At 46.5% G+C, this 17,274-nt stretch overlaps 1 protein-coding gene across 3 annotated transcripts in view; it reads right to left on the bottom strand.

Moving 5' to 3' along the window:
• Positions 1-17,274, bottom strand: part of Masp1 (MBL associated serine protease 1) — a 70,352-nt gene that overhangs the window by 5,939 nt on the left and 47,139 nt on the right. For 2 of the 3 annotated variants that reach the window (XM_087576853.1, NM_022257.2), the window contains 3 exon segments: positions 10,279-10,416; positions 4,762-4,875; positions 2,751-2,936 (listed from right to left, as the gene is read on the bottom strand). In XM_087576853.1, coding sequence (XP_087432979.1) covers positions 2,751-2,936; positions 4,762-4,875; positions 10,279-10,416 — 438 coding nt within the window. 3 annotated transcript variants of the gene reach the window in all.

The raw sequence follows: 17,274 nt of genomic DNA, 5'->3' as shown, positions 1-17,274 counted from the left end.
TGCCTGGTTTCTTTATCTACCTCACCCTCCTGGCAGCTGGCAAGGCACCGAGGCTGTGTGAGAGCTCTCATTTCACCCACCCTGTTCCCTGTTGAGTCCTCATGTGTGCAGTAGTGTTAGGGTGTAGGAAGGAGGTGCCTGGTCAGCAACTATGAATAAGTATGGAGCCCACCCAGCACACAGTCAGCAATGGGTTAGGCTACATTTTCTCTCCTTGCCTTGCTTTAAGCCTCAGACTCCACATCCAGGAAACGAAGGGGCTGGACTTGGTAATCCCTTAAACTAGCCATGATATCCTATAAGTTTATGAAATCACAGATGTGGGGACAATGTGGAACTGGCTAAGGGTAGAGAAAGCCAGTGCACTCTTATTTAATAAGGAGCCTTGGATACGGAAAACACTGCTACATTTAAGTTCTGAGACCCTCCACATCTGCAGCTAATGACACGCTGTGCCTCAGCTTTTCTCCTTCCTTTCTTCCTTTCTTCTCCCTCTCTTTCTTTCTCTATTCTCTCTTTCTTTCTTTTCTTTTCACATTGTGTTGGTTCTTTTTATGTCTTTTACAATGCATTTCGATCATATTCATCTCTCTCCACGTCCCGCTCACTCAACTTTGATTTCTCTTTTCCTTTCCTTTTCTTCTTTCTTTTCCTTCATTCATTTCTTCCATTCTTTCTCTTCCTTCCTTCCTTCCAGTCTTAAACCTGACAAATCCAATCTGTTTAGTCTATGCTACTCTTGGGTATGTGGCCTTACACTGGAGTGTGGTTGACCCTCCAGAGGCCACACCCTTAAGTTAAACTGACTCTCCCTTTCGCAGAAGCTATCGCTTGCTAATATCTCCTCAGTTAGGGGTGAAACTTTGTGCCTAGCTCTCTCCCCATGGTGGGATTTTGTCTGACTTGGGCTTCCAAAGGTCTTATGCATACAATCACAACTGCTGGTTCGTCATGTGTGCAGCTGCCCTGTTATGTCCCTGAAGACAGCCTCCCTGTAGGCATCCATCACATCTGGCTCGGACATTGTTTCTGCCCACCTCTTCCACAGTGATCCCTGAACCCTGGAAGGAGGGGTATGATGTAGATGTCTCATTTAGGCCCGGGCATTCTCCCAGCCTCTTACTCTATGCAACTGGACCAATTGTGGGTCAAGTTTTGGTTGATCTCTATCTTCTGAAGAAAGAAGTTTTTCTGGTGTGAGTTGAGAGGCGCAGTAATTTATGGGCATAGCGGTAAGCCATGCCAAACATTCTACAAGGCCTAGGGGGGCGTAAATAAGTTAGTGAGTGCCAGGAGCTGGTATGTGTGAAGTACACAGTGCCTGATTAGTGAGAGCCAGCTTTACCTACACATTTCCTGCTGGCTCACTTCTCTTAAACACTTCTCAGATTCCAGCTGTGTGTGTGTGTGTGTGTGTGTGTGTGTGTGTGTGTGTGTGTGATCTTTAAGCCTCAGGAAATGAGTGAGGATATGACACACTGAATTCCAAGGAAAAGGAGGCCAGTGGCCTGAGTTGGCCTCCTGCTCTGCTCCGGGTTGGACATGTTCTGATTATGGTATTTCATTTTAATAACACAGGCAGCCTGCTGGGGTTTTGTGCCCAATTTAGAGGTGAAGGACTTAAGCTTACTGAGACTGGTGGCATCCTCAAGGTGACTCACCAGGAAAGCCAGCGTTGTGATTGGAACTGTGCTGGTGATCAACTACTGTCCCTTAGCTGCAGCTTGTTCTGCCACCGTTTATTGGTTGTGTAGTGCTGGGGACTGAAGCTTGAGCCCAGAGCATACAGGGCAAGCATGCCATGCAAAGCTCTGTTGCCAGCTTGAGCCACACCCCCACCATCTTTCTCTCTCTATGCTACTTTGTCATACTGGGGCCTGACAGCATAAAATGGCAGGTTTTCTTGACTAACAGGACTTTCAGAAAAGGTTGACACTTTCTACTCTTCTACTCCCTAACTCCAGCCTCCTCCTTACCCTCCCCCAGACTACATGCAATAATTTCTTCCTGCAGGCACGTGTCTCCTTTCTCAGAATCTCCCCTGAACTTATTTAGCTCACTAATACAATAGGATGCTGCATCCTCTATTGTAGTCCCTAGGCTGGTTGTGTGGTTCCTATATGGAAAACACATATGCCTGTTTATCTTGTGCCAGATACAACTTGTGTCACCATGGAATTAGTTCCAATTTTGTTGTTGTAGGGGAAGCAGTGGGAAATCACACACACTCTGAGACAAGGTATCTGTCCTTCTATAGCCTCCGCAACTCTGGAGAAGATTGCCTGGCTATTGCTGCAGCTTCAGTACAGGATATGGTCACGAGAGAGATACTATGCTGGCTAGTCTTTATGCCAACCGATATAAGCTGGAGTTACCAGAGGGGAGGGCGTCTCAGTTGAGAAATACCCTCTATAAGACTGAGCTAGAGGCAAACTTGTAGGGCATTTTTAAAATTAGTGATTAATGGGGGAGGGCCCAGCCCATTGTGAGCGGCGTCATCCCTGCATTGGTCCTGGGGTCTATAAGGAAGCAGGCTGAGCAAGCTATGAGGAGCAAGCCAGTAAGCAGCACCCTCCATGGTCTCTGCATCAGCTCCTGGCTCTAGGTTCCTGCCCTGTGAGAGTTCCTGAACTTCCTTCAGTGAAAAACCAGTGATTTGAAGTGCAAGCCAAATAAACCCTTTCCTTCCTGGGTTGTTTTTAGTCATGGTGTTTCACCACAGTAACAGTAACCCCGACTAAGACAGGTACCTTCAGTGGAAGGGTGCTCAGGCAGACAGACAGGCATCACAAAGTCGTTCAGCCTTGGACTCTCTGACAGTTCCACCAGACCCAAGTCGTTCTCAAATGTGCTGGGGTTGTACAGCGGGTGGAGCATGATGTGCTTTACATGCAGATGCTGTTCGTCTTCATCTGAGCGGCGTCTCCAGTGCTTTCCTGGGCCACAGAAGGTGTGTGAGGCAGGAGTGAAGTGGGTGCTTGCTCCCTATCAGCCCCAGTCCCATCTAGTACCTGGTCCAGCCTTAAGACCTTCTTTCTGCTACTCCCTCTCAGCCATCCTGTTCTACCTTCCATACCCCTCATATTCTCATGGTTCCACCTCTAACATTATTATTAACCAGAGTGTCTTGTTGATAATAGTTACTCTTTATTGTCTGGGTCATATGTTGCCTGCTTAGGGAAGCCTCTCGGGTACTTCAGTTAGAGGATTTCCCTATGTGATAACCCAGGTTGAGAAAGACAACTACTGTATACTCTCTCTCACATGTATGTCTGAGCCTTGGACTGTTACATATGCATGTGTAGATAGGAGAATATATCGGCAAAGACCAGGAAACTAGAATGGAATCCACATGAACAGAAAAAGCCTCTAAGGGGATTGGGATAGGGAAGACAATAGAGCAAAGTGGATAGAGGAATATTGGGAGTAAAAAGGCATAGCAGGGAGACAGGTGAGCAGGGTGAAGAAGGGCAAGAACCAACCAAAATTGCGCGCGTGCGCGCACACACACACACACACACACACACACACACACACACACAGCTTTGTAAACTAAAACTAATCTTAAAATAGAATAATAAATAAATAAAAATATTGAAAATATTTCTGAGCTATTTATTCCTGGTGCTATGTTTTGGGTTTTTCAAAAAGATTTTTTTGTTTTAGAGTGTGTGTATGTGTGTGTGTGTGTGTGTGTGTGTGTGTGTGTGTGTGTGTACACGTGTGCCATTCACATGCCCATGGGTACCTGTGGTGGTCAGAAGTGGATGTTCTGGGACTGGGGTTGCTGACACAGAAAAGGAACTCTGGAGCCCTGCAAGGGTGGGTGCTCTTACTGCTGAGTCATCTTTCAAGTCCTCTGAGACTGATTTGTAAGGCAAGTTAGGTCACAAAAGGAGAGTCTCTTAACTCCAAAAACAAAGTTTTAATTACTAAAGGTCTTGATGTGCATTAAAAAGTTATTTCCCTGTTGGGGATTGGTTCTAATGATTTGTCTTACTCAGCTCCCAGAATTACATGGGAATCTGTACATTCAGATGCTAAAGGAAGCCTGCCCTCAGTTGACTCTGATTGGGAAATAAAGTTGCCAACAGCCAATGGCTGGGCAGGATGATAAAAGCGGGACTTTTAGATTTCGAGGCCAAAGAATAGAGGAAGGAGAGAGGAGAATTGCCACGACTCAGAAGAACTGCAGGAAAGAGAGCTACCAGCCATGTAAGAATGTGGGAAAGTGACCAAAGGGACCACTCCCCCAATTGGGTCTGGCGTAGCAGAAATGAAATGTTGACTTAGCAAGTTGACTCAGGAAAGTTGGAGGGGTGAGTGTATGCTAGCTGCAGAGAGGATTAGAAATGCTCAGCCATTGAGCTAGTCAAGGCATACCAAAATTAGCTGATGTGAGTGTGTGTGTGCGTGTATGTGTGTGTGTCTCATTCACAGTCCAGAGAGTTCTTAGGTGCATGCTCTGCATGTGTGACCTGCTAGGAGCTAAAGTGGTTAACTAATTCACAGCTACATTTTCCTACAAATTCCCAAGGTTCAAAAATCCCTGCTTCCCTCTTGCAACAGACTATGCTCCCCTTATGACGTTTACAGGCTGCTATGTGTAGCCTTAGTTCTTAATTGGACCCGGACAGAGCATTAAATTGATTTGAGCCAGCAGGTGGTCTTTAGTCTGTAAAGGAGAGTCTTGAAAATTGTGGCAGTTGGACTCTCTTCCAAGAACCACAGCTGGCTTTAGAGACTTTGACCCGGACTCACCCATGATAATTTTGAAGTCAGAAGGGCTGAGCAAATGTGAGTTGTGTAAGATTGGCTCTTCTGGATCAAGTGGATGGTGGAGACAGTGAGCAGCCGTCAAAACCCAGTTGGAACCTGAAGAATAGAGCACACACATCCTATGTCCTGCCCTGTCCCATCCCACCTCCCAGTGAGTCAAGCTGAGGTCCTTACTGCTACTCAAGAGCACCATCTAAGACCCTGCAAGTGTCCAACCCCACCTCCATGTGTTCATGGTCCCAAGTCAGACACTCACTTCCTTATTTGAAGAAGAAGAAAAGTTGAGACTGTGATTCTAATTCCCTATTTCAATCTAGGCCAGGACTAGACATTTTAAAGAGGTTTTTGGGCTTTCTTAAAGCCCATGGCATGGGTAAGTATCAGCTAGTCATAAGTGGGTTCTCAAAATTCCGGGACAGGCAGTTTACAACTGTGCCTGGGAGCAAATTGTGTGTTCCAGCTCCCCATTCCTCCTCCACTCAGAGACAGCTTGAGCCCCAGGAATTCTGATACCACCAGGCTCACAGGTGAGTCCCATACCTCCACCCCAATACCTGGCCAAACTGGCACCCACGCCCCCACCCCAGGGTCTAGAGGACATAGGACCTCCTGCCCTGCTGTGGAAGATCACATCTTCCTTCTGGTCTGCAACTTCACCTGGGAACAGATTGGTTGCTCCAGCACACACTACCCTACCTACATCCAGACTAAGCTTGACTCCCAGGAGGTCTGCCCCAGCCAGGCTCACAGATTAGGCACATTCCTCCCACACTCAGAGGCAGCCAGATCCAAGGAGGACCAACATAACCAGGCTCATAGGAGGGATAGACTCTAGAGACAGCAAGGCCAGTTAACACCAGAGATAACCCGATAGCTAGAGGCAATCATGAGAACACAAGCATCAGAAAACAATTCCACTTGGCAGCATCAAAATTCAGCTCTCCTACCACAGCAAGCCCTGGATATCCTAACATACCTGAAAAGCAAGATTATGATTTAAAATCCTATCTCATGAGATGATAGATTACATTAAGGAAGACATAATTAACTCCCTTAAAGAAATACAGGAGAACTCAGGTAAACATATAGAAGCCCTTAAAGAGGAAATACACAAATCCCTTAAAGAATTACAGAAAAACACAACCAAACAAAGGAATTATCATTTTATAAAGGAATTAACAAAATGATCCAGAATTTAAAAATGAAAAAAAGAAACAATAAAGAAATCACAAAGGAAGACAACCCTGGAGATGGAAAACCTAGGAAAGGGATCAGGAGTCACAGATGCAAGCATCACCAACAGAATACAAGAGATAGAAGAGAGAATCTTAGGTTTAGAAGATACCATAGAAGACATTGAAACAATAGTCAAAAACAAACAAACAAACAAAAAAGTGCAAAAAGCTTCTAATCTAAAATGTCCAGGAAATTCAGGACACAATGAAAAGATCAAACCTAAAAATAATAGGTATAGAAGAGAATGAAGACTCCCAGTTCAAAGGGCCAATAAATATCTTCAACAAAATTATAGAAGAAAACTTCCCTGACCTAAAGAAAGAGATGCCCATAAACATAGAGGAAGCCTACAGAACACCAAATAGATTGGACCAGAAAAGAAATCCTTCCTGTTACATAATAATCAAAACATCAAATGAACAGAAGAAAGAAAAGAATATTAAAAGCAGTAAGGGGAAAAGGTCAAGTAACAGATAAAGGCAGACCTACCAGAATTACACCAAACTTCTCAACAGAGATTCTAAAAGCCAGAAGACCTTGGCCAGATGCCATACCTTAAGAGAACACAAGCACCAGCTCAGGCTACAATATCCAGCAAAACTCTCAGTTACCATAGATGAAGAAACCAAGATGTTCCATGACAAAACCAAACTTAAATAATATCTTTCCATTAAACCAGCCCTACAGAGGATAATAGAAGAAAAACTCCAGCACAAGGAAGGAAACTACACCAAGAAAAACAAGAAATTAATCTTCTCACAAGGAACACAAACAACAAAAAGAACAGAAACCAACAATCATTGGTCTTTAATATCTCTCAACATCAATGAACTTAATTCCCCAAATAAACAGACATAGCTTAACAGAATGGATACATAAATAGGGACCAGCATTTTGCTGCATACAAGAAACACACCTTAGTGACAAAGACAGATACTACCTCAGAGTAAAAGACTGGAAAAAAATTTCCAAGCAAATGTCCCAAGAAACAAGCTGGAGTAGCCATTCTAATATTGAATAAAATTGATTTTCAACCAAAAGTTATCAAAAAAGATGAGGAAGGACATTTCATAGTCATCAAAGGAAAACTTTGCCAAGATGAACTCTCAATTCTGAACGTCTATGCTCCAAATGCAAAGGCACAAAATTTGTAAAAGAAATGTTACTAAAACTCAAAACATACATTGAATCTCACAAAATAATAGTGGGAGATATCAGTACCCCACTCTCACCAATGGATAAATCATAGAAGGAGAAACTAAACAGAGATACAGTGAAACTAACAGAAGTTATGAAACAAATGGATTTAACAGATATCTACAGAACATTTCATCCTAAAACAAAAGAATATACCTTCTTCTCAGTACTTCATGGTACCTTCCCAAAAATTGACCATATAATCAGATACAAAACAAGCCTCAACAGGTTCCCAGGACCCAACAGGGATGACATTAGCTGAAATACCCAACAGTGGGGAGGTAGAACCTGAAGAGATCACCTCCAGTGGAAAGGCATGGACCCCAGTTGAGGGATGGGGCCACCCACCCATCTCAAAATTTTTAATCCAGATTGTTCCTATCTAAAGGAAACACAGGGACAAAAAATTGAGAAGAGACTGAAGGAAAGGTCAACCAGAGACGACCCCACCTAGGGATCCATCTCATCTACAGACAACAAACCCAGACACCATTGCTGATACCAAGAAGTACTCGCAGACAGGAGCCTAGTATGGCTGTCCTTTGAGAGGCTCCACCAGCATATGACTAAGATAGATGCAGATATTCACAGCCAACCATCAGACTGAGCCCAGAGACCCCACTAGAAGAGTTAGGGGAAGGACTGGAGGAACTGAAGGGGATTGCAATCCCATAGGAAGAACAACAATATCAACTACCCAGATCCCCCAGAGTTTTCAGGGACTAAACCACCAAACAAAGAGTATACATGGATGGATCCATGGCTTCAGCCACATATGGAGCAGAGGACTGCCTTATCTGGCATCAATGGGAGGAGAGGTCCTTTGTCCTGTGTGATTTGTTGCCCCTGTATAGGGGAATGCTAGAGGGGTGAAGTAGAAGTGAGAGGTTGGGGAAACACTCTCTTAGAGATATTCAGGAGGGGAGGTTGGGATGGGAAGTTTGCAGAGGGAGGACTGGAAGGAGGACAACATTTGAAATGTAAATAAATAAAATAATCAATTAAAAAAATTCTGGCGAGGACTTCCTTCATCCCCAGCCTTGCTTGTTTGGGTGTGGCCCTGATGTCAGTTTTAGCAGCACCTGGAGGTTCCCCAGAAATGAAAAATGTCTTTAGCAAGATCCCCCAAGTAGTTCCTGTGTACATGAAAACTTGGCAAGTCCTGAGGACTATGTTAGCAGCCGGCTAGATGATTGCACACTGGAATCACCTGGAAAATTAGGAAAGGTGTTAGCATTGTGATCTCTATCCAGGCCATAAACAGCAGAGGCATATGATAGGATCCTACCACAGTCAGGGCTGAGGACCACTGTTCCAAGCCAGCTCTGTTATTAACAACTATGGTCCCTCAGAACAATGGTGTGGCTGGAGTAACAGTGAGCTAGCGACTCTTGATTAGGGTCCTAGTGCACTTCTTGGCTGCCATCTTGCCCTGGATGATTGGGCTCTCGATCTTTGTCTAATGCAGAGTCAAGCTTTTAACCTTCCTTCAATGGAGATAACAGCAATAGCTGAGGCCTGGACACATCCAGTGGGAGCCAAACAGAAAAAAAAAAAAAAAGCATTGTAGACTGAGCTGGGCTGGGTTGGGGAGTGTGGATCAGTGATCTAGGCTCTAGTTCAGAGTCGAAGGTAGAAGGTTCTTTCTGGAACAGCTCCCAGAATCTACTTGTCCCTCTCAGAAGGAGTCACATGTTCTGGTTTCTGGTTCTGGACAAATCTCAGCACAGAACATCCTCTTTGCTCAGGCACACCCTGAGCCAGCCCATGGCTAGGGATTATTGGAGCAGTGGGTAAGGTGGGCTGAGGCACACAGGTTAGGAAATCCTGCTTTAGAGCAGGGCTTTCTGGATGAATCTATGTGTATGCTCTGGCTTGCCCAGAGATTAACTAAAGTTAATCTCTGAACTCTGCCAGCTCCCCACCCCCACTGACCCTCAGTGTGAGCACAGCCACAGTGTTCTGCCCCTTCCTAATTCTATTAGAACCCTTCTGGTCTCTGCTCTCTCCTGTCTACTCCACCTCTGTTCCAAAGAGGAGCAGCAGCAGAGATTGCAGATCTACAGAGCTGTGGTCAAGTGTGAAGTAGCTTTTTGCTGGGTCTATGGTAAAGTGAATTTCAGCTTTCAAACATAAACGTACAACCAGTTTCAATACTGGATGAACATTATTGACACAAAAAGTCAATGCTTGGAAAGCTACTTCAAAGTCTTAAAGCAATGGGTGAAGTCTGCTTTTCACTCCTCCTAAAGAAGTTGGGAACATGACAATTGGTCTCCCTTCCTTCCACCACCATGACTCTTGCTCTCTATCTCTGCCTCTTCTGTCCCTTCAATAGGATTCCGCCCTCCCTTTCTTCTTTCCTGACGTTTCCTCTCTCTTGGGTATCTCTTCTCATTGTCAGTTATCACCTTTATTTCTGTCTTATTCTATCCTCAGTTCTCTCCCTCTTACGTTCTAGGTCCCATGTTTACTGCCCCTTTTGTCTCAGTCTGTCACTGGTGTTCTCTGATTATCTGCTTTCCCTTCTTTCTTGGTCATGTCCTGTGCCCTGATCCCCACTGAACTGGCCAGAATGTGCTGAGAAATCTGCCTGTTTCTAGGATCTGATCTGAATTCTCAAGTACACATCCAAGGCCCTTTAAAGCCCGTTGTCCTTGATTTCCAAGGCTGCTGCTGCTGCTGCTGCTGCTGCTGCTGCTGCTGCTGCTGATGGTGGTGGTGGTGAGGGGGGTTGGGAGGGTGGGAGGGTAGGGGTGCATTTCTGGTTCTCTCTGCTCTGGCAGCTCAGCCACATTCCAGCTCTGTGTCCCATGTATGTGCATTGATTTGCAACTCACTTTCAACAGTCTGTCAGGAGACTGACCAGAACCAGGAAGTGCTCCATAGCTCAAGGAATTAGAACAGGCGTATACCTGCCTCTGGTTCCAGCTGCAGCCTCCCTTGACCACACTTTTGGGGCAGTGATTCTTAAGGAAGAATCAGTCAGTTTTCAAGGGAAGGTTGTTCCTTAGTTTCTACCCTGTTTCCAGCCTTGGGTCTTTTGCCCCTTTACTTTCTTCTTACCTAAAAGGCTACCCCCACAGAAGGGTTGCCCATTCAGTTGTGACAGCATGGCAATCCATGGAGTGGTACCCTTCTGGGCTGGGCGTCCATTGAAGATCCTGGAGATGTGCTTCCGGGAGAACTTGGGGAGACCACACACTGTAGCCAAGGGAGGGAGGAACAGGTCATACTTTGTACTATGCCTTACCCATTGGGGTTACCAGCTTATCACTGTTGGATGGATGGAATGGAAATGAGGGCTGAGGCCGGTGTCACATCCCAGTGCTGAGCTCTGATAAGAAACCACCCTACTGGCTTTGGTCATAGTTTTTTCAGTTCTGTGAACGTGTAGATTCACCTCCCCCTTCTTTTTCTCTCCTCTTCCCTATTGATGTTGGTTTTCTGTGACTCAAAAATGTCAGACTCCTAATAAGAAGCTTTGTACTCCATCACTGGGGGCTCTTCCTCCGGGTCTGTGGAATTACACACTGCCACAGTGATGGTCTTTTTACTTATTCCCCTCATCCTCTGCCTTCCTTGCTGCTCCAACCTACGGCTGAATGCCCTTAGAAACCACCCAGTGTCTTCTTCCTATCATACACTTCAAGAAGTCAAAGTCTACAGAAAGTTTCTGGCTTGCCAAAGGTCACTCCATGGGGAAATGGCACAAATATAATTCTGGATCACCTGACCCCAACCCTGGGCTTGCTCCCCTCCAGCCAGCATCTTAACTCTGAGCAATATGACTTCCAGGACCCTTAGAACTCTCTGGATCCAGGCAGCCATGTGCCACTTTCAAAGCGAAGATTGGACTGAATCACTGGCAAATATCCTGCCTCCTTGCCAATCCTTAGCATCCCCCAGTGCTGCTTCAAGTAGTTTATGCACCAGCCCCAGCCAACATCCTGCTGCATTCCAGCAGACACTCAGGGCCCTAGGGATGGATGCCCTTCTATATTTTCCATCTCTTCTTCTTTTACAAAACAGGGTCAAGGCTTTTCATATGTGTGTGTGTACATGCACGCATGCACACACGCACGCACGCACGCACCCACATGGTATCAACCTCTCTTCATCTCACAGTGTTTCTTTTCCCTTGCAATCAAGCCCCTCTAAAACCCTTCAAATTCTTTCCTCTCTTTGGACCTGGATTTAGATGAAAGTGCTATTAACTGATTACACTTAGAAATAAGGCAGCCATTGGAATAATCTGTACACATATACTCTGGTAGCTTTGGGTCCTAGATAGAACCTCAACACCGATATTTCCAGATGTGGGAGAATGCTGGTTTTAAGATTGTTGTCTGATGTGTTCTCTCTATTCTTACAACTTCTTATCCCTGGATCCCCAACCACCTGAAGCTGGCTATCCTTTTAAGTGAAGGATAAGTTGACTTCAACTTCAAAGAGCAAAGGAGAAACAGAGGGAGGGGAAAACAGACCCTTGTTTGAAATTAGGAACTGTGGTAAGATTAAAAGATTTGTGTGTTTGAAGGAAGCCGAGCCGAGCCTGGGTACTGAACAAGACTTTTTCTGGATGCCACGGGGAGGGGACAATGCTACTGCAGCTTCCTGCCTCTGGGGGAAGAGTTGAAAGCCTTTCAGACTGGAGGGAAGGAAGGAGTTGCCTGAGAGGGAGAGAGAGGATAGAGGGAGACTGGGGTGTCAGGGGTGTCAAGCAGTTCAAACACAGGCAGCTTGCACCCCGACAGTCCCTCAGAAAGGACAATGGCAGTATGGATCCTACCTTGATGACTGTCTACCCCTGAGGCCTTTGCCAACACCCTCAGGCCACACCACATGGGTAACTACTTCACAGCTCTCCAGTCTCTCTCCTTGGCTACTGAAGCACTTTTCTCTTTGCCTTTAATCTTCTCTTTCATACCTTTGGCTTCATTTTGTATTTTGCAATCTTCCACCAGACAATACCTTCTATCTCCAGGCCTTACCCCACCTACTGCTAGTGAGTATCAATTCACGACTTCAACGTGGCCTCTCTTCTGAAGTTCCTGATTCCTTACCAGCTTCAAACTTTGCAAAGTTGAGTCCTCAACCCCATCGCCCACAAGCCTTCCTCCCTCTCCTGGTTAATCCAGACCTCTTCTGATGTCCGAACTGGCCACATTCTTGTCGCTTCCCTTTTCTTTCATGCCTGTCTCTTATCAGTCATTAAGATGACGGAAAACTAATAGATGTAGGCTAATATATCTCCCTGTTCCATGGCCCAGCAATAATGCACCAACCACAATACAAAGTCAACATCACTAATGGAAAATACAAATCAGAAATGCAAAGTTCAAGACATGGCAGTCTTTGAAACCAGCAGTATGTAGAGCTTTCAAAGGCTGATTTAGAATTGTTTTAGTTCTCAGCAGCATATAAAAGCATGACACACACCCAAAAGTATGATACAAACCCCAAATTAAGGCAAACCATGTGTACGCTCCATGAAGAAGCACCACTCTCACAGTGCACGATGCTGGCCCTGCATCCCCATTTGTGCAGTGTCTCAGGAGATGCCCACTGCTCAAGCTTTGCTAATGAACCACTTACCCAGGCCTAAGCCGCCTTGTCTGCATTATCATGCATGGTAGGATTCGCTATGTCTCACTAAGACACTCAGTAGCCCAGCCTTCTGTCACTTTCCCTGACACGATAGCTGTACTCAGATCTGCTGAACTTGAATTTCTGGGGGTGGGGGGTTGGGTATTCAGCAGTTTGCAGAGTTTAACAACTAGTACCACAACATGAATCCAACAGGATGTACTCAGAACCTCTGGCTAGAGGACAGGCCAGAGCAGGGCTTTTAAGCCTATGTGTCACTGTCCCCTGCATCTTTAGCCAAGGTTTTTCTCTCTTGTCCACTGTGCCCCTTCTCTGTCCTCCCCTGTGGTCTCTTTCACGTCTACTAAGTCACTCCGAGTCCCCATAGTTATACAGAGTTGTCCCTTCTTTTAATTACATCCTCACAATACTCAAATCTCATTCCTCTGGTGAAAGTTAGCTCACTTCACTTCTGTTAACATCTGTGAGGACATAGGCCTGTTTTGTCTGCTAGTTCGAGCTCTTTGGAGCCATGGGTATACATTGTGGGCACTTAAGTGATGGGAGTTACAGCCTTACTGCTGAGAAAGAAATATGTCAACAGATAGCAGGCACCACCTTTTCCTCCTTACCCTAGATGCCAGCAGCTGTGCCTGCAGTGGGGGTGGGGACCTAATGAATGTACTTGTCTTTTTAAAAGCTCAAAATGAGTGAGCACACTTCACAGCAAACTCTCAAACCAGGGTTGTTGGTTATCCACAGATTTATTGCCGCTGTAGACCCCTGACAAGAGAAAAGGAGTGCAGAGGCCCTTGTAGAGTAGCGGAGCCCGTGACATTAAATATACAAAATATAGTATCATTTATATGTGCCATTCATGGATATCGGAGTGTGATTTGATGACCCCAGTTCCCAGTTCCCTCCACATTCCCTCTCCAGGCCTTTCCAGCTGCTTCTGTCTGACGGACATTCCTGGGACAGTGAGCACTCAGCCTGTGAGGGCCACGGCCGATGCTAGCAATCAGGGAGGTGCCCGTTGAGAGCGTAGGGATCTTCTGATCTCACCTTCCAGATGAGCAGACTGAGGTTTGCAGGAGAAAATGATGGCAAAGGTCATATGGGCAGCTGAAGGGGGAGTTCGTGACAGAACCCAAGACTCAGGGCTCTCTATCTCTTCTAAGTGAGTGAGACTCTGTCCCTCAACCTTGACCCCCAGAACACCAAGGGGTAGATAGATTGGAGTACGCCACTTGGTACATTCTCCACCGAGCTCAGGCTCTGGGTTAAGTATAGTCTCAATCACATACTGAAGTGACCTGTCAAGTCTTGTGTCCATATTTCTTCTCTTTATCTGCTGAGAAGCAATGGGCACAGTGGGGCACCATGGGGCACTGTGGGGCACCGTGGGGCACAGTAGGGCAGTCTTCGCTTTCTTCAAGTAGTCACCAGTCGTCATACATATGGCTGGGGGGTAGGTCGTCTGTAGCTGACACTTTCCAGAGCTGGAAGGTTGCTCTGTGTTTGTGTGGAGTGGAAGGTGTTGAGGCCTGATGTGTCCTGAGTGGACAGCGTGTGTTGAACGGCTTTCGAGAGCTGCTGCTGCTCTCCTCCCTCAGTCACCAGAGTCCTCATAATACCCTCTTGGTTGTCTGAAACTAACGGAGGGCACGAGGCACAAGCCTTGCACTGCAGGAAGCTTTTAAGAGACGTCCCAGGAACAAAAGTGCTCCCAGATACTGTTCTCTGGGGGACAGCTCAGGCTCTGATCTTGGTCTCCCAAACCTGAACTGTTATATCCTAGTTGAAGAACCAGACTCAGTGCAAGCCTAGAAACCAGGGCTGGGCAAATACACGGATACAGACTTTAGCTGAAGGAATCGTTTCCTAATTATCAGGACCAAGGTTTCTTATACATCAACACTGGGCTCCATGACCTTGAAAGGTGATTAGGAGTGGTTGACTCTTAGAGAGGATCCAAGCCTTCTGGAACCCCCAGCCCCACTGGAGAGGAGAAGCTAAGAGAGAGGAAGAGGCTTGGTTGAAGCTTTGGGTTGAATTCTCTTGCCTAGAGATTTCCCCTGCATATTACTCACCCCAGTCTTGGGGGTTGGGGCTATCTCAGGGGCACGAGTGCACTGCAGTTTATTTGGTCTGGTAAGTAACGTGGAATATACTGTTGGCAGTGTGTGGTACAACCTCACTTGAACTGGGGCCGGGTGGCAGCCCGGAGGAAGTGCTTGCCTTCACCGTTCCACCTGGAGCTCCCTGACACCCCTGGGGGAGTTCATCTCCTCCAATAGCCAGTCTACATAGTTGGAGACCTTTGTGTAGACTCCATATACTTGCTTGCTCCCACATTCTTCAGGTCCTCCCCAGGACACTAGGCCTTGGGCTACCCAGCGCTGGCTCATCTCATCGAAGATGACGAAGGCCCCACCACTATCCCCAAGGCATGTATCCTTGCCACCCTCATAGTAGCCAGCGCAGAACATGTTCTCTGTGACGCTGTAGTTGCCCGAACGAGATTCATAGCTGGCTTTGCATTCCGCATGTGACACCACGGGTAGTTTGACATACTGTAGGACATCTGACAAGGTTCGCGTGCCACTGATGATGATCTCATCCACTGTCACATTAGGGTTGGAGATGCCCCAGCCAGCTACCAGTCCCAACATGTGAGGGGCTGGACCCTCAGGCTCAGGTCTCGGGAGACAGATGGGCATGACGTGGGCTCCCAAGGGCACAGGCTCCTGCAGTTGTACCAGAGCTATGTCATGGTTGTAGTTCTGGATGTTGAAGTCTGGATGGAGTACCACTCGGGCAGCAGAGCTATTGACGGCTCCTGACTTGTCCCGCACATCATGTAGGCCCAGGTAGACAGTGACATGGTCCTTTGAGACAGGTATGACTGTGTTGTCTCTGCGCTGGGAACGCAGCACGTGGGCTGCTGTGAGTATCCAGGATTCAGAGAGCAGGGCCCCGCTCCCAAACCACTTGTCGTTTGGTATCCTTGATGTGTCTTCCACCACTATGAGGGCCTGCCACGGGAAGAGGCCAAGCTCAGCGTTCCGACCGCCGATAATTCTCTTCACCAGGTTTGGCAGGGCGCGGGAGGGCTGCCCACATACTATAAGAAGGAAGAAGTGGAAACAAAAGACAGGAACAGAGTCAGCCGTGTGAAAAGAAGCAAGAGAAATTCACACTGCCCCCACCGTGGATTATGCCACCGTGGAACCCCCACGTGCCCGAGTCCTGCTGCTTTGGGAGAGCCCAGCTAGGATTCAGTTGCATCTAAATCTCTCTGAGTTGGTCTATGTCTAGGTTGGAACCTCATAACCAGAACCATTCCAGTACCGGATCATTTTATGTTTTGACCTCGTCCAACCTGAGCCACTTATGGCTAAGTCATTTTTGGACTGGACCATATTTAGCCAGATCACCATTACCAGAGGATACCCTATACCCTTTTTTTTTCTCTAGAAAGGTATCTTATCTCTCAGAAGCCATCTCCCTGACAGGTACTTTCAGAGAACCACCTGGAGTTTTCTTTAGATGTCCACAGAGAAACCGAAAGAGCCTAAAAGGCCATCTATCAGACTATAGTAGTCAGATATCAAGCTTCTAACTCCCATTATGAGCTAGAGGACCTTAGGCAAGTTGTTCGACTTTCAGAAACTCAGTTTCCACATCTGTAAAATGGGCGTATTAGTAGTGTTTATTTTATGACTTATGCAGCATGTGGCACAGTTACTGAGTTCAGTGAGAATCTTGCAGATTTCATGCTAGACTGGAACACTTGGGTTCTTGACTTTTCCATGTTCTCGGTGAACTACATCAGAGCTCCTGTTTCTGGATTTCAACTTCTGAAAGATGATCTACGACTTTCAAATTTCTTGAATTACTTCTCTCTTTGCTGTGTCCACAGCTTATACCTAATTGCCATTATCTAGAGGTTGAAATTAGCTCAAGGTGACGTGGCTGTAAAGTCAGGTAGCAGAGCCTAAACTATGCTATGAGAAAGATGCTTCATTTGTGTCCCACACTGCCTTATCGCATGTCAGATTATGGTAATAGGCTTACATCCTTTCTCTGGCCTAGAGGGCTCTCTGGAGCATGTGCATTACGGCTCAGTGTTCACAGGGCATGGACACGGTGGCATAATCCACAGGCAATGATGCATGAGCCTTGCTCAGGATCACCCATCATTGCCCCCAGGGGTCCTTTAGTACCTTTAAGAGAGAAAACTTCGCTCATCTGAGTCACACCCTGAGCACACATGTCACCAGGCTCCCACAGCCAAACCCCTCTGGCTTATGAGCAGAGAGTCTTCAGTTGCAACCCCTTAATGGCTACGAACAGCCCCGTATGGGCCTTCCCTGAGAAGGGTGTTTGAAGTCGGCGTGAGTTTGCGTCTCCTGTTGTCATGGTCAGGTTACCCTCTTGGGCTCCGAGCACTTAGAACAATTCTTTACA

This window comes from Rattus norvegicus, chromosome 11, assembly GCF_021556685.1.
Source record: "Rattus norvegicus strain SHRSP/BbbUtx chromosome 11, alternate assembly SHRSP_T2T, whole genome shotgun sequence".
NCBI classification, from domain to species: Eukaryota; Metazoa; Chordata; class Mammalia; order Rodentia; family Muridae; genus Rattus; species Rattus norvegicus.
This window is presented reverse-complemented; position numbering and strand designations above follow the sequence as displayed.